Here is a 27,106-nt window from a genome sequence, read left to right as displayed (position 1 = left end):
GCACAGAAGAGGGCCTGACTAGTATATGGGGGCACAGAAGAGGGCCTGACTACTATATGGGGGCACAGAGGAGGGGGCCTGACTACTATATGGGGGCACAGTGAAGGGTCTGAATACTATATGGGGGCACAGAGTAGGGGGCCTGACTACTATAGGACAGCACAGATGGGGGACTTTATACTATGCGAGGGCACAGAGGTGGCCTAAATACTACATAGGGGCCCAAAGTGAGCAGTTTTAATGTGGAGCAATACAGATAAGGGTTTGTATAGAGGTGAGGAGAATGCTGGAGTAAACCAGCCTGAGTGTCAGAGTGTCACCCCAGGTACTCTAAGTAAAAGTTTGGAGGGAGATCTGCCCTGCTCTGTGCACCATATCTCTGTACTGTGACATCACTGTGTGGTGGTCTTCGTGCTCAACCACCAGTGATGGGACAGTCGTGATGCCAGAGCTAACTCAGCACACAGGTGTGATGGAGGACCGGCTTTGTTTAGTGGCTGGCTGTATTGTTCCCCAATGGTCGGTGACCTGCCGGGTCGTGATGGGACCCTTGGGCTCTAGTCACAGTGGTCCGGAGTGGGAAGAAGATGACCCACCCGGACTGTCGGTACCGCCACCCGCAAAAAGGGGAGAGTAACCCAAGGAATGTGTGTAGGTGCTGGTGCAATGATCACAGAGTCCCAGTAGAATAAAGTGGTTTTACTGTCTCTTGTAATACAGAAAAGCTGTTCAACGGGGTGACTTCTGTGATACAGACTTGAGCTCACTGAATCTGTGAGATGCTTAAGTGCTGAGGTAGAGTACCAGTGTCGGTTCCGTTGTGTGTTGAGAAGAGTAGAGGAGTTGAGGGGAGTTTGTTGGGAAAGCCCCAACCCAAAGTAGTAATGTGCTCTGCCGGAACTTGAGAAGAGAGTACTGAAGAAAAGACTTGAGAGAAGAATACTTGTGCTCGTGTTTTGACCTTACTGGCGCTATACCACCTTCTGCCCTGCAATGTCAGGGTACCCGTCCTACAAGGGTGACACAAGCCCCAGACTGTTACCTGGGCGAAGCTGTGTCCCAAGTTTTCCGGTGTCTTCTGCGCTGCTAGATTACATAGACCTTTATACGGTTGCTTTGCTCTATCTGGGTCAGTTCCTCAGTTTAGGATACCGCCCTGCTCTGTTAAGAGAAGTTCTCGGCGTGGGCTGTGGTGATCTCGGACTTGTCCTCTTAGTTGCTTAACACTGCAAAGTGTAGTTTTGCAGAAAGAAAGTCTCTGTGTTCTCCATACACGTATGTCTGTCCACTACCACACATGGTCTGTCCCGGACAGGGAACCTGGCAGAGCCAGGCCCTGGCCAAGTACAGCAGGGGTGCCTGGTCTGTGTGTGTCTTACTCCTCAGAGAATTAGAGGAAAACTAACTAGGTGCCTGGCGCTACACTTCCTCTCATTAAGTGACTACTTCCTACAGGGTGTGTAAGAGTCCCTGTGAGTGGTGGAATAGAGAGTGTGCAGAGAAAGGAGGATAGAGATAGGTAGAAGTGAAGGAGCATCTCCCACTGGTTCACAGAATCACATAACAAAACAGTAACCCTAAAGTGACTACAGCTGTGCAATACAAACAAAGTTAGGAACACTGACATCTGTTGGTGAAACTTACATACAACTTCATCACCACCTTACTTTAGAGTACAAGGCTTTTGCGACAGGTGCCAGACTAGTAACACCCGTGGTGGGATACCACAACTGCGTGTCTTAAACTTGTACGATGACACAATTAAGTGCATCATTTCTATACATCAAGGAGACCAAAATAAGCATTCAGATCTTAAATAGGGCTAAAATTGGTCTTTGCGGAGTGGGATACAGGTGGGATAGAATCTTAGTGGCACACCTGTACTGGAACACAACATCAATTCTGTACATTAATAAGACCACAACAAGTACAAGCTTCCATAGCTCGATTCTGAAAGCAGCCGGGGTGAAGGGGACCCGAATCCAGGTTATTCTGTGGGGCCCCGTGGTTACCTATGAACAGGAATATGTTGGTCATGGCCAGGCAGTATCCTACATCTCAACTTCCTCAATCCCCCAGAGCGCCATACTGGAGGGAGGGCGCTAGGGAGCTATTGGGGTTAAGTGCACGTACGTCAGTCTCTGCAGGACTTTGGGCGCTGAAGTTACTGTCCATTTAATTAAGAAATTGTAATTAGTCTCCACACATCCAACAATTATCCTATATCCAGAAGGAATGTAAGAGCGAGAATCTCCCAGCATCCCCTGCTGCTCCCCTCCTCCTCCCACCGCACCACTGCAAGTGCCGCAATTAGGAGACATCGGATTCGGGAGGATAAAACGCAAATCCTTTTAACTCTTTACTAATCAGATTACTCCCCCTCCACCCCGGCACGCTCCATCTGTTCCCTGCAAGCCTTAAAGGGAATTAGAGAAAGGGGCAAAGTCACGGAGGAGGGTGACTTGTAAGTGGAGGGAGGTTGAGGAGATTCGCACCCCGGGCTAGCAGCTTTTTATTTACACGCCGCACTCATGTCTATGAAAAAGAAATTACAAAAAAAGGAAGGAAAAAGTTAAAAAAAGGAAAGTCACCGATTTGCTCGACAAGAAGGAACGTTGCGTTAGAGAAAGCTCCGGGGCGAATTCCCACATCCAGAATGAGTAACCGGAGTAATTACTGTTTGTCACAGAGTATCGATCGCAAACACAAAGGAAAGCCGCCATATACCTATAGTATACCGTGTGCTACATCCCTCACTGGACTACATGGCATATCCGTAAGGCTTCAAGGGCAGCTACATGAGGTGTGCATGGTGTGCTGCAACAGAGGCCCAAACCCACCAAATCCTCCACTGGTTATATTACCACAGTACTTCCGTCCCCCGAGCCCTCACCCCACAAACCGTCCCCCGAGCCCTCACCCCACAAACCGTCCCCCGAGCCCTCACCCCACAAACCGTCCCCCGAGCCCTCACCCCACAAACCGTCCCCCGAGCCCTCACCCCACAAACCGTCCCCTGAGCCCTCACCTTACAAACAGTCCCCCGAGCCCTCACCCCACAAACCGTCCCCCGAGCCCTCACCCCACAAACCGTCCCCCGAGCTCCCACCCCACAAACCGTCCCCCTAGCCCTCACCTTACAAACAGTCCCCCGAGCCCTCACCCCACAAACCGTCCCCCGAGCCCTCACCCCACAAACTGTCCCCCTAGCACTCACCTTACAAACCGTCCCCCGAGCCCCCACTCCACAAACCGTCCCCCGAGCTCCCACCCCACAAACTGTCCCCCAAGCTCACACCCCACAAACTGTCCCCCAAGCTCACACCCCACAAACCGTCCCTGGAGCTCCCAGCAGATAAGCCATCACCCAAGCCCTTACCCCACAAACCGTCCCCCTAGCCCTCACCTTACAAACCGTCCCCCGAGCCCCCACCCCACAAACCGTCCCCCGAGCTCCCACCCCACAAACCGTCCCCCGAGCTCACACCCCACAAACCGTCCCCCGAGCTCACACCCCACAAACCGTCCCCCGAGCCCTCACCCCACAAACCGTCCCCCGAGCTCACACCCCACAAACCGTCCCCCGAGCTCACACCCCACAAACCGTCCCCCGAGCTCACACCCCACAAACCGTCCACCGAGCCCTCACCCCACAAACCGTCCCACCGGCTAAGTCATCCCCTGAGCTTCCACTGGATAAGTCATCCTCTGAGATCGCACCAGACAATCCGCCCCCCTGAGCTACCACCAGACAAATCATTCCCGGAGCTCCCATTAGACAAGCCGTCCCCTCCACTCCCACTGGACAAGCTGCCTATTCTACCACTAGACAAGCTATCCCTGAGCTCTCATGCTTCTACACCACCCTCCTATCTATGGCGGACACCAGTCTTGCAGAGCTCCTCTCTATAGTCCTATACATAAGGAACCAGCGCCATTTTGAAAGTGTCTATGAATGCAACAACATAAAACACAAGGAAATATAATAAAAAAACTCTACAGTACATGTCATAGAGGATATCCATAGGTCATAGTGCCACTAACATGGTTATTGTACCTGGATAGTGAGGGGGGACGTGTATACTAAACAGTCCATTGCCCTTTATCCACCACTAGGACTCCATAGTCTACAGAACACCAGTGACTTCCATCTATAGACAACATGTTACCATGGTAACCGGCAACAGCGTCACTGGTGACCACATATTCCACAACAAGGATGAAGTGCTTCACATTCCAATATACTACACACAGTGACCACGGTGTGCCCCCATATACACGTCTCTATGGGAACCGGGAGCTCTCATTATGTATTTACATGGTAGTAAGAATCCACTATATATTCCCATTAATAATCCATTCACTGAAAGGAGCAGTATTATAGTAGTATATTCCTGTATATAGGAGCAGTATTATAGTAGTTATATTCCTGTATATAGGAGCAGTATTATAGTAGTTATATTCCTGTATATAGGGGCAGTATTATAGTAGTTATATTCCTGTATATAGGGGGCAGCATTATAGTAGTTATATTCCTGTATATAGGGGGCAGTATTATAGTAGTTATATTCTTGTATATAGGAGCACTATTATAGTAGTTATATTCCTGTATATAGGAGCAGTATTATAGTAGTATATTATTGTATATAGGAGCAGTATTATAGTAGTTATATTCCTGTATATAGCGGCAGTATTATAGTAGTTATATTCTTGTATATAGGAGCAGTATTATAGTAGTGATTTTCCGGTATATAGCGGCAGTATTATAGTAGTTATATTCCTGTATATAGGAGGCAGTATTATAGTGCTGACTGGCACGGTGTGGACTTAGTGTAGGGACCCATGTGTATCAGATACCGGCACGAGGTACATGGGGCAGTGTGGCTTGATCAATTCACATACAGAATTCTGATGTTTTTTATGCAGCCGAGAGGTACTAGTATCAGCCATAGGTGTGAGGTGCAGCACTCTTTTTCTTCCCTGAACCGTATTATAGTAGTTATATTCCTGTATATAGTAGGCAGTATTATAGTAGTTATATTCTTGTATATAGGAGCAGTATTATAGTAGTGATTTTCCGGTATATAGCGGCAGTATTATAGTAGTTATATTCTTGTATATAGGAGCAGTATTATAGTAGTTATATTCTTGTATATAGGAGCAGTATTATAGTAGTTATATCCCTGTATATAGGAGCAGTATTATAGTAGTTATATTCCTGTATATAGGAGCAGTATTATAGTAGTTATATTCCTGTATATAGGAGCAGTATTATAGTAGTTATATTCCTGTATATAGGAGCAGTATTATAGTAGTTATATTCCTGTATATAGGGGGCAGTATTATAGTAGTTATGCGGTTCAGGGAAGAAAAAAGAAAAAAAGAGCGCTGCACCTCACACCTATGGCTGATACTAGTGCCCCTAGGCTAAATAAAAAACACATCAGAATTTTGTGTATGAATTGATCAAGCCATACTGCCCCATGTACCTCGTGCCGGTATCTGATACACATGGGTCCCTACACTAAGTCCACACCGTGCCAGTTTGTTTGCTGCAGCTATGGTGAGTGTAATTCCTTATCCAGACTTGTGCTGCTTGGGGGCGACCTTCTCCGCCGGTGGTGCTGGCCGGGTTCTGGTGTGGTGTTTTTGGGTCTGGTCCTGTGGCATGGGGGTCGCAGGGCCGTCCCATGGCCCCCGTTCCCTGACTGTGCACGCCTGCGGGGTTGGTGGCCACTGACTGGCACGGTGTGGACTTGGTGTAGGGACCCATGTGTATCAGATACCGGCACGAGGTACATGGGGCAGTATGGCTTGATCAATTCATACACAAAATTCTGATGTGTTTTTTATTTTAGCCTAGCGGCACTAGTATCAGCCATAGGTGTGAGGTGCAGCACTCTGTTTCTTCCCTGAACCGCATTATAGTAGTTATATTCCTGTATATAGGAGCAGTATTATAGGAGTTATATTCCTGTATATAGGAGCAGTATTATAGTAGTTATATCCCTGTATATAGCAGCAGTATTATAGTAGTTATATTCTTGTATATAGGAGCAGTATTATAGTAGTTATATTCTTGTATATAGGAGCAGTATTATAGTAGTGATATTCCTGCATATAGCGGCAGTATATTAGTAGTTATATTCCTGTATATAGGAGCAGTATTATAGTAGTTATATTCTTGTATATAGGGGCAGTATTATAGGAGTTATACTCCTGTATATAGGGGCAGTATTATAGTAGTTATATTCTTGTATATAGGAGAAGTATTATAATTATCACCCAGCTTTTCTGTTCTAATTAAGTAACATCTGCACAGAATTTTCTACAACTCCACAGAAGAGGACGACTGAAGGACGTATATTTTTAGGGGATTTATTGATTTCCAGGGTAAACGCTCTTCAATAATGACTCATCTCCTCTTTTAATGCCTTTTCTTCCCCTCAGTGGGATAAGAATTTCCCTTCAAAGGCTTAATAGACCTATATAAACACAAATTAAACTCCAGTCAGTCTCACCCCCAGGACGGATGAAGCCGTACATTTGTAGCATTCGGAGTCGCAGCATGTTTATTAAGTCATGGCTGCCAGGGGCACAGCAAACAATTATTGCATCCATCCCCAGACCGCTATCGACATGCGAATTGCCGAGACCAATAGGTGCTGAGACTCGCACGACGCTCTGGGAGTGAACTGCAGCTGCCGGCTGGGAAGTCTCATGGAAGAGATGCCCAAGGGAATGGACTGAGAATTAATCTGGTGACCCTGTAATTTTCTAGGTGGTATTAAGGACTATGCAAACAAACTAGTGATGAAGCAGACTAACACATCACTAGGAAGGGTCACGGCCGAGCCTGGCGAACACGTTCAGCACTTACACCCCAAAATCAATTTGTGGAGGTGACAAAATCTTTATAATGTGATCCCAGAATGTGTATGACCGCTAAGTTATCACTAAGAGACTGCGGATCCCTATAACCTGAATGCTTACTGGTCTGTAATACTGTAAGGCAGGGGTGGGGAGCCTTCAACCCTCCAGATGCTGCAAAACTACAATTCCCATCATGCCTGGACAGCCGAAGGCTGTCCAGGCATGATGGGAATTGTAGTTTTGCAACAGCTGGAGGGTCGAAAGTTCAGAAGGGAGACACAGTCGACAATTTTTTTTCTATTTGTGATCTTTTACAGGGCTGCAGTTTGTGCTGCAGAGCTGCTCTTCCTTCTCTTACTGACCACTATAAAGGGGTACTCTGGCGGGGGAAAAAAAATCTTTTTAAATCAACTGGTGTCAGAATGTTCTATAGATGTGTAATTTACTTCTATTTTAAAATCTCCAGTTTTCCAGTACTTATCAGCTGCTGTATGTCCTGCAGGAAGTGGTGTATTTTTTTCCAGTCTGACACAGTGCTCTCTGCTGCCACCTCTGTCCATGTCAGGAACTGTAAAGAGCAGGAGAGGTTTTCTATGGGAAGTTGCTACTGCTGTGGACAGTTCCTGACATGGACAGAAGTGGCAGCAGAGAGCATCACTGTTTTACCACTTCCTGCAGGACATACAGCAGCTCATAAGTATATAGATTTTTCATTTACTTCTATTTAAAAATCTCCAGTCTATCACAAATCTATATACTTATGAGCTGCTGTATGTCCTGCAGGAAGTGGTAAAACAGTGGTGCTCTCTGCTGCCACCTCTGTCCATGTCAGGAACTGTCCAGAGCAGCAGCAGCAAATCCCCATAGAAAACCTCTCCTGCTCTGGACAGATCCTGACATGGACAGAGGTGGCAGCAGAGAGCACTGTGTCAGAATGGAGAGAATACAACACTTCCTGCAGGACATACACCAGCTGATAAGTACTGGAAAACTAGAGATTTTTTTTTAAATAGAAGTAAATTAAAACTTTATATAACTTTCTGACACCAGTTAATCTGAAGGGGAAAAAAATGCTGGAGTTTCCCTTTAAAGGCTGCAGTGCACATTCCTGTCTTAAAGGTTTTTCATTAAACAATCACTTTAAGCCTTTATTAAGGGATATTTGCAGGAAAATCTCACTTCAAATGAATATATTCAATTTTTAACCTTTAGGAACAAAGAGACGGATCAGATTTCCTTCATTTCAGCTGCAGATATTCCAGCGCCGATCCTCCTGGTATAATTGATAATTACCCCATAATGAGCTTTAAAGTGCACCCAGCAGACACCTGTCAGGACGCCGCCTCCCCCGCCTAATCAGCCGCCAGGAAGTTCTTACACTTCACTGAAGATTTCATTAATAAAAAGCGATGTTCTGCAGCACAGATATTCATACAACCTGCCCGTAAGTCACCCGCGGCCTGGGCGACATCCAATCACATGGAGATCATTCACTACAGGTGGAAATAAGGCAGGGGGATCCCCCAGACTACAGTGCAAACAATGGGTCTAGTGATCAACGCATCTCAGCCAACCAAACTGTTACTCAAGAGAAGAGTCTTCCAGGACTTATCAGCTGCCGTATATCCTGCAGGAAGTGGTGTATTCTCTCCAGTCTGACACAGTGCTCTCTGCTGCCACCTCTGTCCATGTCAGGAACTGTCCAGAGCAGCAGCAAATCCCCCATAGAAAACCTCTCCTGCTCTGGACAGAGGTGGCAGCAGAGAGCCCTGTGTCAGACTGGAAAATTACACCACTTCGTGCAGGACATACAGCAGCTGATAAGTACTGGAAGTAGAAAATAGCCATGAAATGGCGCCACAATGATATGGGTCTATCCCAACCCACCTAGCAGACACTGCAGCGTTACCATGCTAAAGAATCCTCTCCTATGTTGGCCATTACATGGATAACCGATAGATAGATAGATAGATAGATAGATAGATAGATAGGATAGATAGATATGTGGTGACCTCTGGTGTGGAGGTACGGCCGGTCACTTGCCACATGGTTAGGCGTGATGCCAGTTCTATGCCCGGTGGTAGTTTGTCGTGACGCCAGTGCCGGTCGGGCACACAGGTATGGTGGCACACCTGCTTTTGTTTTAGTGGGCTGACTATACCTTGTTCCCCTGTGGACAGTGACCTGCCGGGTTGTTGCCGGGTCCCTTGGGTACTTATCACGGTGGTCCGGAGTGGAGCACTGACCCACCAGGACTATTGGTACTGCCACCCACAGAAAGGGGAAATGTCCCATCTTGACTGCTGTAGAGAGCTTCCTAGCTTGCATCCTTTCTCTACAGAATCCAAAGGTAAAAGACCCTACACTTCCTCTGCCCATGTGACTTCCTTCCTACAGTGCATGTAAGGTGTGCTGTGAGTGGGTAAGAAGTGTGCAGAAGTAAAGAGAGAAATGAAAGGTGAAGAGAAGGAAGAACTGCTATTGGTGTACAGACCCATGTGGTACATAAGCAAACAATAACCCTTTGGTTCATACAGCAGTGCAATATCTGAATACACAGTTATAACGATGACATCTTGTGGTAAAACTCTGGTACTACTACATCACCACTTACATATAAAAGTACAGGCTTTTGCGAAGGGTGTAACTAATAGCAACACCCGTGGTGAGACACCACAGATAGATAGATAGATAGATAGATAGATAGATAGATAGATAGATAGAGGCACTCTGCGCCCTTCTACAACATCACCAATCTGTATTCCTGTCTTTTTTTCAGGCACTATTATCTGGATAAGAATTAACCACCATTCACCGACAGGCTCAGCTGGAGGAATGAGAATTTGTCTTAAACCTTCTCCTGTACGTTTGGCGGCACAGCGGCGTCTCGTACTCACGCGGATCTTAGAGTTATTTGCCCATTTTTCTCGTCTGCGGAACAGAAGGTAAGTGTTGGAGATGAAGATTGTGGCTCCGCAGGTCACCGCTCACATCCGCATGCTGGAGAGGAAGAAGAGCATCTGGGATTTTATAACTGAAAAACTCAACAAGAACTTTTCAGCCGGCACCGAAACCTACCACGACGACTTCCAATTTAAAAAAAAAAAAGTCACAGAAGAGTAGAAAGCCGCCCGCACGGCCGACCATTACCGCCTGGGCAGCAGAATATGGTGCAGCAGGAAGGAGCCAAACAGATTGAAGTGAATTAAAGTCGACTCTTAAACGAGTAAAAGACGACTTTCTATAACTTTTACTTTATGGACTCTCACTGGCATCTTCTCCAGCCATAATAAGAGCTCAATGGCTCATTTCTTCACCCCCTGCTGGTTCAGTGTCTGCACATAGTAATTGTGCATTGTGGGACTATAGCCTGATGCAAGGCATTATGGGAGCTACTTTAGGAAGATTATAAGAAAATATAAAGGTTTTTAAATCAGAAAGTTATAAAAATTGGTAAATTCTATTTTTAAAAAAAATCCCAGTCTTCCAGTACTTATCAGCTGCAGTATGACCTGCAGGAAGTGGTGTATTCTCTCCAGTCTGACACAGTTCTCTCTGCTGCCACCTCTGTCCATGTCAGGAACTGTCCAGAGCAGCAGCAAATCCCCATAGAAAACCTCTCCTGCTCTGGACAGTTCCTGACATGGACAGAGGTGGCAGCAGAGAGCACTGTGTCAGACTGAATGCAAGTCTGGGCGTTAAATAATGCATCCTGTATTATATTCCAGAGCTGCACTCTCTATTCTGCTGGTGGGGTCACTGTGTACATACATCATATTACTGATCCTGAGTTACATCCTGTATTATACTCCAGAGCTGCACTCACTATTCTGCTGGTGGGGTCACTGTGTACATACATTACATTACTGATCCTGAATTACATCCTGTATTATACCCCAGAGCTGCACTCACTATTCTGCTAGTGCGGTCACTGTGTACATACATTACATTACTGATCCTATACTGATCCTGAGTTACATCCTGTATTATACCCCAGAGCTGCACTCACTATTCTGCTAGTGCGGTCACTGTGTACATACACGATCTAGCCTGTAAGGTTTCACTGCTATAACAATGTGGCTGCTATATGGAGAGAAAGGAGTGGCTGCACATCCCACCTATGGCTGATATGAATGCCGCTAGGCTATGTTTAAAAACCAACGCCAGGATGTTGGTATATAATTTGATCAAACCATAATAGCCCCGTGTACCACATGCCAGTCTCCTGGTTCACACGGGTCCCTACAATAACTCCACACTGTGTCGGTCAGCGACTGCCAACAGTGCAAAGCGTGCACATGCAGGGAAGGGAGGCCATGGAATGACTCTGCAACCCCAATGTCACAGGACCAAACCCAAAGTGCCCCCCCAATACCCAGCCGGCACCACCGGCGGAGAAGGCTGCCCCCAAACACCACAAGTATGAATGCAATACCATATTCAAACTTGTGTTTTTTGGGGGCAGCATTCCCTGCCGGTGGTGCCGTCTGGGTTTGGTCCTTTGGCATTGGGGTTGCACGGCCATTCCATGGCCTCCCTTCCCTGCATGTGCACGCTTTGCGCTGTTGGCAGTCGCTGACCGACAGTGTGTAGTTAGCGTAGGAACCCGTGTGAACCAGGAGACCTGCACGTGGTACATGGGGCAATATGGATTGATCAAATTATATAACAACATCCTGGCGTCGGTTTTTAAACATAGCCTAGCGGCATTAGTATCAGCCATAGGTGGGATGTGCAGCGGCTCCTCTCTCTCCATGTCGCAATGTGGCTGCTATGCCACACCCCTGATCTAAGTAGCCACACCCCTGATATAGATAGCCACACCCCTGATATAGATATCCACACCCCTGCATAAAGGAAATGTCTGCACATCTATAATCAGTCTATGACTATGTAGCGGCACACTTAATATGTCAGGTGCCAGACTTGCTCATAGAGTGCACGTGCTGCAAAGCTTCGAGGGATAATTGATGGACGTTGTTTGGTGCCGTGAAGACGGGTGATGAATGTAAGGACTGAGAAATTATCACCAATTACAGCCCATTCATTATGACTGACACCTTCCTTAGGGCCGGCACTGTTATTGCTTTCCAGTCGCCTTCAGGATCTTCCCATTGGTTTTGTTCATAGTTTGTTTACCATTAATCACGTCGAGCGGGGCCGCAGCGCCATCTCAGCTTAAGGTGGAAATACGACCTTCACTTTAGCGGCCACCTTATAAACATACGGCACTGACTCGTGGCAAGGGATCTCCATACAAAAACAAAGAATTTACTGGAATATTGGGATTTTTCTACAGTCGCATCCAGAGCCGATTTCAAAATTCTGCAGGATAATACAGGAAATAGTAGCGGCTGCTACTTGGTTTTCAGACATGGAAGCAAAAAAACGTGAAGGGTTTGTACAGGTTTAGAAAAATATGGCTGCTTACTTGCAAAAACAGCGCCTCTTTTGTTCTCAGTTGGGAGCTTAATTGTAATACCGCACACAACCTGAGGACAGGGGTGGCGCTGTTTTTTTGCGTAAAAGCAGCTGTTGTCTGTGTGATCTTGGCCGAGCTGCCCCTTTAAGTTTACATTGTAACATCGAAATCGTCAAAAGCAGATAACAGCCTGCCCCAATGGCTGCACGTTTCTATGACAAAATTATGCAGCACTAGAATGCACCAGACATGGGTCAAAATTACGTATATCCAGTCATGGCTCCTGCCTCATTGTCCCGTATATAACTGTCTGGTCAATTTCTTTCCCTACACTGAGTAAACATCCACAGTGCAGGGAGAAAAATAAGATCTGTTCTTAAAGGGACATCATATAAACATATATAATGTTTTTTTATCAGTCAGGATCTAAGTGAGAACGAGTCGGGAGGGGACAACCACCCATTACCTCAAGCGTAAGATGTAATGTGGAATGACACAAAGTGCACAGAAAGATCAACGTCCTAACCGTCCCCCGATGGAGATGCAGTGACCAGACCTAAAGAGGGCGCCACATACATGGAATTTCAGAAAAATTTACAAGCTAAAAGACAACTGCTGGCAGGAATTCAAGGATTTGCCCTTTTCCCCTGCACTGTGGATGTTTACATTGTACACTGTGTCTATAGTCTATAATTGTGATACACAGAACAAACCACATGCTATTTATAATCAACGGCCAAATCCAGGTCATCCCAAAGGGTCACCTCGGCCATCATCTGAGCCATCCCATAGGCTTCACTCTGCTGTGCAGGGATTTATAGGGGGGGACGACCAATAGTAACTGAACCAAACAAATAATGAGGAGTCCTAAAATGTGACTGACACCGGTATAATACCGCAGACAGCCGGCGGCCAGGGCAATAATAATAATCATCATCATTACACCGGTATCTGCAGAACGGCCAGCTTATACCTGTCTATTACAATGTGCAGAATCCCATCTGCTTCATACATCTAATAACAGGGAGAGCAGCCAGGTATAGAGTGATCCCGACTGACAGGGAGGCAATCACATAGACAACTACTGTAGAGAAACAGCAAGTCACAGCGACACCTTACATTACACTGAGGGGGAAGAGAACCTGGGCACATAGGTGGCAGCATTATAGTAGTTATATTCTTGTATATAGGAGCAGTATTATAGTAGTTATATTCCTGTATATAGGAGTAGTATTATAGTAGTTATATTCCTGTATATAGGAGCAGTATTATAGTAGTATATTCCTGTATATAGGGGCAGTATTATAGTAGTTATATTCCTGTATATAGGGGCAGTATTATAGTAGTTATATCCCTGTATATAGGAGCAGTATTATAGTAGTTATATTCCTGTATATAGGAGCAGTATTATAGTAGTTATATTCCTGTATATAGGAGCAGTATTATAGTAGTTATATTCCTGTATATAGGGGGCAGTATTATATTAGTTATATTCCTGTATATAGGGGACAGTATTATAGTAGTTATATTCCTGTATATAGGGGCAGTATTATAGTAGTTATATTCCTGTATATAGGAGCAGTATTATAGTAGTTATATTCTTGTATATAGGAGCAGTATTATAGTAGTTATATTCCTGTATATAGGGGGCAGTATTATATTAGTTATATTCCTGTATATAGGGGACAGTATTATAGTAGTTATATTCCTGTATATAGGGGCAGTATTATAGTAGTTATATTCCTGTATATAGGAGCAGTATTATAGTAGTTATATCCCTGTATATAGGGGCAGTATTATAGTAGTCACATTTCTGTATACAGGAGCAGTATTATAGTAGTTATATTCCTGTATATAGGAGCAGTATTATAGTAGTTATATTCCTGTATATAGGGCGCAGTATTACAGTAGTTATATTCCTGTATATAGGAACAGTATTATAGTAGTTATATCCCTGTGTATAGGGGGCAGTATTATAGTAGTTATAGTCTTCCACACAGGAGGCAATATTATAGTAGTTATATTCTTCTATTATTATAGTGTTCTGTAGCTGGTATAAACCTCCGGCACTGAGCACATTGCTGGATGTGACTTTATAACACGTGTAATGTGCATTGTTTGGCGCTCTGTTGTTGTAATTATCAGTTGTTACAAGAGCTGCTGTTTGAGAAGAAGCAGAAACACTTACCATGAAATAAGAAGGCTTTGCTGCCATTGTGGGCTCCATAAACCTGTGTAATCCCCCTTGTGTTGTTCTCGAGCTCCAGCTCTGAAATTATGTCAATTTGTAAGTCGCTTTCCGTCCCAAATCCAAACACTGCAACAGAAAGGAGAGATCAAAACCTTCATTAAAGAGGCAGGACGCTTATATAAAACAGTGCACACAGGGATTTCTTATTCAGGGGCGGGGCTTTGTCATGTGTGGGTGTGGCTTTAGTAGATCAGGGGTGGGGAAATCTGTACCACAGTAAAAACAGATCTTTTCTGTTCTGTTTTCTTGCTCTGGGATGTGGGGTGCATAGAAGAAAAGGGGCCCCATTGTTGCGCTGGATTTTGTTAAAAAAATGTTAGGGTAACAATTGCTTACTATTAATGTAGTTCCCTAGAGTCTAGGGTGTGGATTCCTGGGAAAGTTCTTTACATTTAAAAGAGGAAGGTGCTTATAAAAGGGCCCCATAGCTTCCGCATAGTCAGCCTCCATGGTAGTACACCCCTTAGCCATTGGTGAAAAGAAATCTCCATTCTTCCAGCACTTATCAGCTGCTGTATGTCCTGCAGGAAGTGGTGTATTCTCTCCAGTCTTACACAGTGCTCTCTGCTGCCACCTCTGTCCATGTCAGGAACTACCCAGAGCAGCAGCAAATCCCCATAGGAAACCTCTCCTGCTCTGCACAGTTCCTGACATGGACAGAGGTGGCAGCAGAGAGCACTGTGTCAGACTGGAAACAATACACCACTTCCTGCAGGACATACAGCTGCTGATAAGTAGAGGAAGACTGGAGATGTTTTAATAGAAGTAATTTATAAATCTGTATTACTTTCTGACCCAGTGCTCTCTGCTGCCACCTCTGTCCATGTCAGGAACTGTCCAGAGCAGCAGTAAATCCCCATAGAAAACCTCTCCTGCTCTGGACAGTTCCTGACATACACACAAAAAATATTTGGAGTACCCCTTTAAGACTGTACCTCCTATTGTAATAAAGAAGCTCACTCTCTGGTGCCCCCTTTTGGAAGTAGTATCCCTGCAGTGTTGCTACCTCCAATAGGTGGCACCAGAGAGCAAGCTTTCTTGTAAACTTTGTATACAGATGATGCACAGAGATGTAGCAGAGCTGAGTTAGTAATTATGATGTATTATCTATATACTGTAGGCCGCCAGGTTTCTCATTGCTTATAGAAAGAGCAGCATCGGTTCTGCTTGATCTATATACATAGCTATATGTAGACTTCCTCGCCTCACTTTCTCCCTGGAGCCTGAGGGTTGACACTCCGGCATGAGAAATCTGCGGTTTCCAGAACATCTCGGAAATTGGTTAAGAAAAAGAAATCACACAACCGCGGGAAGACGTTGAGGCCTGTGATAGACGGATGAAAGGCGATGCAGGAATGAATGCACAGTAGGCAGATGTCTCCGCTTTATTCCCGACTTAATTACCAGGAGCGGCTGACTAATCACATGCACCTGCAGTCATTACCACTAAAGTGCTGCTGACTAAGGACCCGGCAGACACGGGGGCCACAGCGGAGACGTCTGCTGAGGAAATTACTACTTCACTGCTCCAGAGCCAGAAATGTGCTCAGCACTGAGACGGTGCACCTGGCTGGGATATTTAAAGGGGATATCCAGCGCTACAAAAACATGGCCACTTTTCCCCCTCTCTTGTCTCCAGATTGGGTGGGGTTTCAAACTCAGTTCCATTGAAGTAAATGGAGCTTAAATTGCAAACCGCTGTTTTTCTTCTCTCCTGTAACCCCTTTTAAGGGGTTATCCAGTGCTACAAAAGCATGGCTACTTTTCCCCTTCTCTTGTCTCCAGTAGGGATGGTACGAACCGAGTTCGGTTCGGGTTCGTACGAACCCAAACGCTCGGCACCAGATTCCCGCTGTCTGGGATACAGCGGGAGGAACGCCTGGAAAACTGGGATACAGCCTATGGCTATGGCTGTATCCCAGTTTTCCAGGCGGTCCTCCCGCTGGATCCGCCCGCTCCACGGAGCGGGCAGACAGCAGGAATCATTACCGAGGGTTCGGGTACGTACCATACCTACTGGAGACAAGAGAAGGGGAAAAGTAGCCATGCTTTTGTAGCACTGGATAACCCCTTTAAAGGGATTACAGGAGAGAAGAAAAACATGGCACCACTCTCCTCCACAGGCCATAGCTGGTATTGCAGCTCAGCTTTTACCCCAATGGAGCTGGGTTGCAATTCTGATATTACTCATTACTTAAAGGGCTTATTCACAATTCAAAAACCGAAGCTGCTTTCTTATAAAAACAGCGCCACTCTGGTTGTATTTGGTATTACTACAAATAAATAGAAATGAGCTGCCATACCGTACGCAAACTGAAGAAGAGGGTGGCGCTGTGGGGCACGGTTAGCAGTGATACCAAAAGTTTTTAGATTATAATAGGGTTAAGGGGGGGCAGAATAATATGATACAGCAGAGAGGACTATGTTATTTACATATACCTGCTGTGCGGATACATATGACTTTGTAGGAATGCATGCTATAGGCAACGCTGAGTAAAACTATAGAAATCACAGTGAGGGGTGCTAGATTACAAATCCCCTTCTGCTACACCAGACAAAGTGATGGGCCGTCACCTGACAGGCTCATCTATACAACACTCTGACTTGGTGTACCTGACATGGGCTCAGCCAGGATATACTCTACAGACAGGACCCTGCTTGGCCTGACACACTCAACTCTGCTATTCCTAACCTTGCTACACGTGACAGACAACCTTATATACGCCACAGTCTCGGCTCTGCTACATTCAACACTACTCGGCCTTGATCCATTTGACAAACCATGGACGAGATTTATGGCCCCATCCTATAGTAAGATCCTGTGTGTTGCCCATAGCAACCAATCACAGCCCAGGCCTTCACTTCTCACATTGCTCTGATAAAGTGAAAGCTGAGCTGTCATTGGTTGCTATGGGAGCTGTCACTAGTTGCTATGAGCCACACCAAGGATTTTACTATAATGGTGCGTTTACACAGACAGATTTATCTGACAGATTTGTGAAGCTAAAGCCAGGAACAGACTATAACCAGTGAACAACTCATAAAGGAATGGCTGAGATTTTTCCTCTTTTGCAATCCATCCCTGGCTTTGGCTGGTCAGATAAATCTCTCTATGTAAACGCACCCTAATGCTGCGTTTACACGGAACGATAATTCGCCCGATCTTATGATTTCGAAGTCCGCACTCCGCGCTTTCAGCTCTGCTACCTCCAACAATCAGCTTTGAAAAAAAAAAGCCTACAAACTTTTACACCTGACAAACACAGCTCTACTACACTGGACAATATAAACCAACTCAGCTCTGCTACACCTGACAGACAACCCTGCTGCACTTCACACTCTCAGTTCTGCTACATCCGACACAACTTGAATCACATTCTTCTTTGTTCTACTACGCCAAACAAACACAATTTCCCTCCACTGACAGACTCATCTCTGCAACACCCCAGAGACCTGGCTCAGCTACAACAAGCTAAGTTTATTCTGCATACGCTCCACAAACACAATCTGTGGAGCATAGCAAGTTTGTCTGTCAGGTGTAGCACTCTCCACTCTGCTACATCCATGAAAATCAGCCTTAATGGTACTAACTCTCTTCTGCTACACCTGACAAACACAGCTTCTCTACACTGACAAACTCATCCCTGCTACAGTGGCATAGTGATAGGAGCCGCAGACATCGCAGCTGTGACCGGCCCGAGCTCTAAGAGGGCCCGCCAGGCCTCCTCATCATTCTCCAGTCCTCTCGAATCAGCTGATAATGACAGCCGGTTGGAGAGAACTGCCGTGAGGCTGCTCTACTCTCCTATACAGTTGTATCAGCAATCACTGATCTCTGGCAGGATCTCTGTGCTCCCTTTCCAGCCCCTTGGCACTTCTGCACTGTGTAATGAGGAGCAGAGCAGTGATTAGCTCCGCCCCATACACAGCAGCCAGACCTGAACAGACGAGGCCAGAACCTGGAGAGGTTAGTTTATCCCTAGAACTACAACCCCCATCATACCCTGCTAACACTTCATGATGGTAGTTGTAGTTTTGCAGCCTGTGGCTCTCCAGGTTGCAGCACTGCAACCTTCATCATGCCCTGATGGCCGTTTATAAATGGAGTTGTAGTTTTGCAGCCTGTGGCTCTCTAGGTTGCAGAACTACAACCCCTCATTACATCCCCCTGACAGTTCATTATGTGGGTTGTAGTTTTGCAGCCTGTGTCTCTCTAGGTTTCAGCACCACAACCTTCATCATATCACCCTCACAGTTCATGATGAGCATTGTAGTTTTGCAGCCTGTGACTCTAGAGGCTGCAGAACTACAACCTTCATCATGCCCTGCTGGCAATTCATGATAGAACTACAACCCCCATCATACCCTGCTAACACTTCATGATGGGAGTTGTAGTTCTGCAGCCTGCTTCTCTCCAGGTTGCAGCCATACAACCTTTATCATGACCTGTTGGCAGTTCATGATTAGAGTTGTAGTTATGCAGCTCATGTCTCTCCACAACCTTCATCATGTCCCCCCTGAAAGTTCATGATGGGAGTTGTAGTTTTGCAGTCTGTGTCTCTCCAGGTTGCAGCACTACACCCTTCATCATACCCTGCTGTCAGTTCATGATGGGAGTTGTACTTTTTCAGCTGCAGAGTCAAAGACTGGGAAAAAAAATCTTAAGAGAATGACAGTACAGCTGCTGCAAAACTACAACTCCCATCATGTCAGGGCAGCCAAAGGGTGTCTAGGCATGATGGGAATTGTAGTTATAGCACAGATGGAGGGTCATCTGCGATGATTTGCAACCAGCACCTCTCCAGCTGTTGCAAAACTACATCTCCCAGCATTCCCTGACAGCCTTTGGCTGTTCCATCCTCTTCAGTATATTCTCAGCTCAATTATTTGAAGTCTATTCATAGTCGGAGCCGCCATTCCCCCCGGTGACGCTTTCTTTTCCATCTCCGTCGCACCTCTCTCGCGTTTCAGAGACCTATTTTTGGATCCTGTTTTTTTATTTTTCTTACCAGCGCCGACTTCCGCCAGAACAATAGAGGTAAAAGTCGCCATTTACAGACATTCAAGGTGTCACTTGTAATACGCCCCCCTCGGGTTCTCGACGCCATCCGCGATCGCCTCCGGCTTTGGCGCGTGAAATACATACTGATTAAGAGACAATAAAGTTTTCAGTCAGTGAACGGAGAACACAGAGGACGCGGATAAATATCCGAATTACTGAGCAGAAAGGCCTCAAAGAAAACGCCAGCCCCTCGCCGCGCCATTGTGTGGATTATAAATCGCTATATAATGCAAATGGATATAAAGATCGGGGAGTCATAAGTCTGCAACCACTCACAATGTCGCTCTAATGGGGGGAGGGGGACATGAGGCTCTGTGGCTGTTGCAGAACTGCAATTCCCATCATGTTTGGAAAGTACTCATCAGCTGCTGTATGTTCTGCAGGAAGTGGTGTATTCTCTCCAGTCTGACACAGTGCTCTCTGCTGCCACCTCTGTCCATGTCAGGAACTGCCCAGAGCAGCAGCAAATCCCCATAGAAAACCTCTCCTGCTCTGGACAGTTCCTGACATGGACAGAGGTGGCAGTAGAGAGCACTGTGTCAGACTTCCTGCGAAGTGGCCCTGAGACCTGTCAGTTCACCTCTACTGAAGCGAGAGTGTAATAAACAATCCCGGTGATATTGGGTCTGGTGGGTAGTCAGTGACTAAGTCACTTGTCATAGAACATTACATTAATGAAGCCCTTATAGGATATGGTGATGGTCAGACTGGAAAACTGCTGAATGGAACCTTCTAGAAAACCTAGACATTGTTTAATTATGTCCCATGATGCATCATGTCACATCTGCTGTCTGCATAACATATCATACAAGATCCACTACAACTTGATACTCTGATACTACAATATCCATGCAAGAGATACTGTTATGTGGATGCCATACAAGAGATACTACTATAAGGAAGCTATACAAGAGATACTACTATATGGAGGCCATACAAGGGATACTACTATGTGGAGGCCATACAAGGGATACTACTATATGGAGGCCATACAAGGGATACTACAATGTGGAGGCCATACAAGGGATACTACAATGTGGAGGCCATACAAGGGATACTACAATGTGGAGGCCATACAAGGGATACTACAATGTGGAGGCCATACAAGAGACTTTACAATGTGGACACCACAATTTAGAGACCATACATGAGATACTGCTATGTGGAGGCCATACAAGTGATACTACTATGTGGGGGCCATACAAGTGATACTACTATGTGGGGGCCATACAAGTGATACTACTATGTGGGGGCCATACAAGAAATACTACAATACAGAGGCCATACAAGAGATACTACAATGTGGAGCCCATACAACAGCTGCTATAATGTGGCGCCCATGTTGTTACTTTGTATCCTCTGTATCAGCTCCTATAATTCCAGAAGTTGCATTGTGCTGCAGATCAGGAATCAGCTGTCAGGGAAAGTGACATTCACGTAAGACAGTAAGTGGCTGGCGTCGGATCAGTCCTCCGGCTCTCTGTGGAATTATTATAATTGGGTGGGGTGAAGAGCTCCTCGAAGAAAGGACATTGACAATTCAGGAGGAGCGGAGAGAGGAGGTCAGGGCAGCCGCCTGGTGCTGCACATTCATGGAGGGATTAATAGATCTGCAATATGGCCTCCGGGCCGATGGAAGAGCATGGTGAGGAGGAGGAGGAGGAGGATGAGGAAGAGGAGGAGGCGCCATCACTGCAACTACCAGGTGGTCAGGAGCCGCACTGTATTTATTGCTCTATAAATGAGACTATAAATGTCTATGGAAGATTACAGCACTTTGCAGGGGGAGGGGGAAACGGGGGGGGATGTCTGAGCCGATAGTCAGCTATAATTACATCCATATTGATCAGCACTTAACTAATTACACTGTAACTAATATCAACCCATCTTGTATCATGAGTTATAGCCTGTATTATACTCCAGAGCTGCACTCACTATTCTGCTGGTGGGGTCACTGTGTATGTACATTACATTACTGATCCTGAGTTACATCCTGTATTATACTCCAGAGCTGCACTCACTATTCTGCTGGTGGGGTCACTGTGTACATACGTTACTGATCCTGAGTTACATCCTGTATTATAGCCCAGAGCTGCACTGACTATTCTGCTGGTGGGGTCACTGTATACATACATTACATTACTGATCCTGAGTTACATCCTGTATTATTCTCCAGAGCTGCACTCACTATTCTGCTGGTGGGGTCACTGTGTACATACATTACAGATCCTGAGTTACAGCCTGTATTATACTCCAGAACTGCACTCACTATTCTGCTGGTGGGGTCACTGTATACATACATTACTGATCCTGAGTTACAGCCTGTATTATACCCCAGAGCTGCACTCACTATTCTGCTGGTGGGGTCACTGTGTACATACATTACTGATCCTGAGTTACATCCTGTATTATACCCCAGAGCTGCACTCACTATTCTGCTGGTGGGGTCACTGTGTACATACATTACTGATCCTGAGTTACATCCTGTATTATACCCCAGAGCTGCACTCACTATTCTGCTGGTGGGGTCACTGTGTACATACATTACAGATCCTGAGTTACAGCCTGTATTATACTCCAGAGCTGCACTCACTATTCTGCTGGTGGGGTCACTGTGTACATACATTACTGATCCTGAGTTACATCCTGTATTATACCCCAGAGCTGCACTCACTATTCTGCTGGTGGGGTCACTGTGTACATACATTACATCACTGATCCTGAGTTACATCCTGTATTATGCTCCAGTGGCTGCAAAACTACAACTCCCAGCATGCCCTGACAGCCTTCGGCTGTCAGGGCATGCTGGGAGTTGTAGTTCTGCAGCAATTAGAGGGCATCAGAGAAGAGCGTCTGTGCTGGGTGTAATAAGGAGAAGATGTAGCGTGAGCTCTTCGCCTGTGTCTGGCAATGACTCCCGCAGCATCGGCCTCGCTCCCCATTCCCTGCACAGCGTGGGACCTGAGGAATACACATTATATATTCAACATACAGAAAACGACTCCGCAGGGAGCGCCGCCCTCACTGGAGCTGCCTCGTATCTCCGCATAGACTGTGACCCAACCTAGATTCCAGCATCTCCATTATTGATGAGGTACAGATGGCCCCCGCGAGGATCCCTTTAAGAAGTGGGTGCACCGCCAGGCAGGGAGATGCATCATTTGTCAGAAAACTAGACCGGATTTCTAGGGCAGGAAGGAATGTAGCATTATTCCTTATAGCGCTGCCATATTCTGCGGCAATGTACAATGCCTAATAATAAGCCTGCTGGGGTCTGCAAATAGCGCCCTCTAGAGGATATACCTGGTCACTGATATCAATGAGAGCAATGCAATTCCTCATTTGCCCACTGGGAGTGCTGTAGGGTAATTGAACACTTCCATCCCGCTTACCCTACAGATCGCAGCTGATCGCCGGGGGTCCCAGCAGGAGGACAAATAGTAATCATCTTATTGTCAGGGGAGCCTGATAAATAGGGGATTATCCAAAGCCGACAACCCCCCATAGGCAGAACACAGCGGATACAAATAAGGATGGATAATAGGGGGCTGTATACATATCCTTCATTGTATGTGTAAACTAAGGACAAAAAAATGTAACATAATAAACAGCGCCTCCTCAGTTTGGATGTTGGTATGGCAGCTCACTCAGTGAAATTAATATATATGAATTGCAATACCACACACAACCTGAGGACAGGGGTGGCGCTGTTTTGTTTTTTTAAGTAGCCGTTTCATTTTATAAAATTTTAAAAGGTTAAACAGGGCAGGAAAAAGATGCTGTGTTCATTCATAAATAGCGCCACTCTTGTCCTCAGGCTGTATGCAGTATTACAACTTTACTCCATTCACTTGACTTCAACGGAACTGAGATGCAGTACTATAAACAAACTGAGGAAAAGGGTGGCGCTGTTTTTAAAAGAAAGCTGCTAGATATTTTTAAGTAGTTGCTCTTCTGCGGAATCAGACCAGACCCTAAACAAATGCGGTCATTCTCACCATATAACCCATTCACTTCACTTAAAGGGGTACTCCAGCAAAAAATATATAATAATGATAATAATAATAATAATAATTACAAATCAACAGTTACAGTTTTGTAACTGATTTCTATTTAAAAATGTCTAGTCTTCCAGTACTTATCAGCTGCTGTATGCCCTGCAGGAAGTGGTGTATTCTTTCCAGTCTGACACAGTGCTCTCTGCTGCCACCTCTGTCCATGTCAGGAACTGTCCAGAGCAGCAGCAAATCCCCATGGAAAACCTCTCCTGCTCTGGACAGAGGTGGCAGCAGAGAGCACTGTGTCAGAATGGAGAAAATACATTACTTTCTGCAGGGCATAAAGCAGCTGATAAGTACTGGAAGAATGGAGATTTTTAAATAGAAGTAATTTTTAAATCTGTATAACTTTCTGACACCAGTTGATCTCAAACAGGAAAAAAAAAAATTCACAGGCGTACCCCTTTAAGGAATGAGAAAAAAAAAAAAAAAAAAAAAGACAGAACAGCGCCACCTAGTGGCCTCACAAATAAGTGGAAAAATACACGTTGAAATGCAATTAAATTTCCCTGAGCAGAATTTTCCAGCCGTTGTGAACAAGCATTAGGGAAGGTAATTGGCGGAGTACTTGCAATGAGTCTGACAACACTCTTATAGAATTGCAAGAAACAAATATAAAAATTTTCCCAGCATCCTCGAGACAGGTGTAGATTTCAGCACAAAAGAGAATAATTACCCGACTGAAGAACGCCGTTAAGCACTTTAAGCAGAGTACAAACTACTAAACAATAATTATACAGTCACTGAGAGCCGGGAACAGTCACATGTTGGGAAAACAGAGATAACCCCCAGGATGGGGACCGCCACGGAGAACGAGAGAACGTCCGCACCCCGCTATGCTAGCTCCAGTCTGTGGAGGAACAGGGGACAGCAAAGGGTTAATGCAACAATCACCAATTCAGCTGTTGCAAAACTGCAACTCCCAGCATGCCCAGACAGCCGAAGGCTGTCTGGGCATGCTGGGAGTTGTAGTTTTGCAACAGTTGAAGAGCCAAAGTCTGGGGTACTTTTAAAGGGGTACTCCGTTGAAAAGAAAAGGTTTTCAAAACAACCGGTGTGAGAAAGTTTTATAGGATCTGTAATTTACTTCTATTTAAAAAAAAATCTTTAGTCCTTATCAGCTGCTGTATGTCCTGCAGGAAGTGGTGTATTCTCTCCAGTCTGACACAGTGCTCTCTGCTGCCACCTCTGTCCATGTCAGGAACTGTCCAGAGCAGGAGAGGTTTTCTATGGGGGTTTGCTGCTGCTCTGGACAGTTCCTGACATGGACAGAGGTGGCAGCAGAGAGCACTGTGTCAGACTGGAGAGAATACACCACTTCCTGCAGGACATACAGCAGCTGATCAGTACTGGAAGACTCTTCTCTCGAGTAACAGTTGTGTTGGCCGAGACTTGCAGATCACTATGATACTTGCCGTATTTCAGTATTATACAAAGTATATGATGTTCCGTTCTTTACAATTTAAGGATACTGGAAAGAATACACCACTTCCTGCAGGACATACAGCAGCTGATAAGTACTGAAAGACTGGAGGTTGTTTTTTTTTTTTTTTTTTTTTTTTTTATAAAAGTAATAACAAATGTATATAAAACTTTCTGAAACCAGTTGATTTGAAATATTTTAACCAGAGTTCCCCTTTAAAGTAGATGTAACTTCTTCCCCCCCTATTCTCAAGAGACCACCAAGGTCCAGAGCAGGAGAGGTTTTCTATGGGGATTTGCTGCTGCTCTGGACAGTTCCTGACATGGACAGAGGTGGCAGCAGAGAGCACTGTGTCAGACTGGAGAGAATACACCACTTCCTGCAGGACATACAGCAGCTGATAAGTACTGGAAGACTGGAGATTTTTAAATAAAAGTAATTTTCAAATCTGGGTGTATTCCATTGTTGATCACCAATAAGAAGGGGATGAAGGAAGATCAGTACTATAAGACTGGGGGACGGATTCAATCCAATTACCATCCCCCTCCAGAGCTGGGAATTGATTCAGCCCTTAAGTTGGAGTGATGGGTGCCCTTTAAGCCGGTTCCAGTTAGTCACCTCTCCGCCCAGAAGCCATGGGACTTCATTACCCCTCGGATTGGAGCAGCGTTCCATGAGAGGGGCAGCGGAGGAGAAGGAGGAGTACCGACACAGCCATGTTTACCTTCATGTAAAACAAGAAGATGTCTGGAGATGAAGGCCAAGTTCCTCGCTCGGCTGGAAGGCGTCTTTACAAATTTCAGGCGGCCGTATTTTCTGTTCTCAATCGCTAAAGGGCAAAGGAAATCTCAGATAGGATCGCACATTATGTTCTATTCAAAGCGAGCGCATTAAACCTGCCCAGAGACGCGGACGCCGACGCCTGCCCTGTGTTCTCGCCCTGTAAGGTGCTATGTGAAATAAATATTATGGACGGATTCTGGAGGAACAAGCGCTGGTGTTGTTATAATCGCCTGCAGCAGAAATGGCAGGTCACTCAGGAGGTCGGCCAACGCAACGGAGAAAGCGAAAAATAATCCTTCTATAATGTTACACTAAAGGTTAGGCAGGAATCTATATAATCACAATGTAATACCCATCTCTACCACTAGGCGGGCTGTAGAGTACTGCTCTGGATTTCTTTGTTAGTTTGCAACAGCACACCAAGAGGTCAGATGTGGTATTACAATAAAATTTTACCCAACATTTCTTATATATAACAATCAGATGAATGCTATATCTGTATGTACACGTATACTTATCATCTATTCCTGCAAAGGCCCAAATGTTGCAGTGAATAATGCAGTGTAGGGTATGTAAATTAGCTATCTCTCTAGCACCACCAATAGGTGGTCACTTTGTTAGACTATGCAAATTAGCTGAACCCAATTAGTTCTCCAAAGGAATAGGTTTTCTGTCTCTCTCTAGCGCCACCTATAGGTGACAGCCCTGTAAGTCTATGCAAATTAGTTCCCCAAAGGGAAGAAAGGTTGGCGCTCTAGCGCCATCTATAGGTGACAACCATGTCTAACTGTACCCCAGTTTTCTTAGTTCCCCAAAGGTAGAAGGTTGTCTCTCTAGCGCCACCTATAGATGGTAATTTTGTTAATCCAAGCAAGTTAGTTCTTGAAAAAAATGTCCTCTCTAGCTCCATCTATAGGTGAGGACCCTGTAACTCTATAGAAATTAATTCCCCAAATGGAAGAAGGCTCCCACCTATAACTAGTTACTTAGTAAGGTCATGCAATTTAGCTGTCTCTCTAGCGCCACCTATAGATGGAAACCTTGTAAATTATGCAAAACTACAACTCCCAGCAAAAGAAGGGGTGTCTCCTATAGAGGGTAAATCTATGCAAATTAGTTTCAATAAGGAAGAAGGCTGCCTCGCTAGCGCCACCTATCAGCTGTTCAAAAGAAGGAGGATGGCTGTTTCTCCAGCGCCACCTACAGGTGACAACCAGGTAGGTCTATGCAAATT

At 45.5% G+C, this 27,106-nt stretch overlaps 1 protein-coding gene across 4 annotated transcripts in view; it reads right to left on the bottom strand.

Moving 5' to 3' along the window:
* Nucleotides 1–27,106, bottom strand: part of NELL1 (neural EGFL like 1) — a 445,407-nt gene that overhangs the window by 396,709 nt on the left and 21,592 nt on the right. For 3 of the 4 annotated variants that reach the window (XM_069968052.1, XM_069968055.1, XM_069968054.1), the window contains exon 2: nt 14,484–14,612. In XM_069968052.1, the coding sequence (XP_069824153.1) occupies nt 14,484–14,612 (129 nt within the window). Of the gene's footprint in view, nt 1–14,483; nt 14,613–16,985; nt 17,051–27,106 lie in introns of those variants that run through there. The other variant, XM_069968053.1, reaches the window with a different exon arrangement.

Source organism: Dendropsophus ebraccatus, chromosome 4 (genome assembly GCF_027789765.1).
Source record: "Dendropsophus ebraccatus isolate aDenEbr1 chromosome 4, aDenEbr1.pat, whole genome shotgun sequence".
Lineage (NCBI taxonomy): Eukaryota > Metazoa > Chordata > Amphibia > Anura > Hylidae > Dendropsophus > Dendropsophus ebraccatus.
This window is presented reverse-complemented; position numbering and strand designations above follow the sequence as displayed.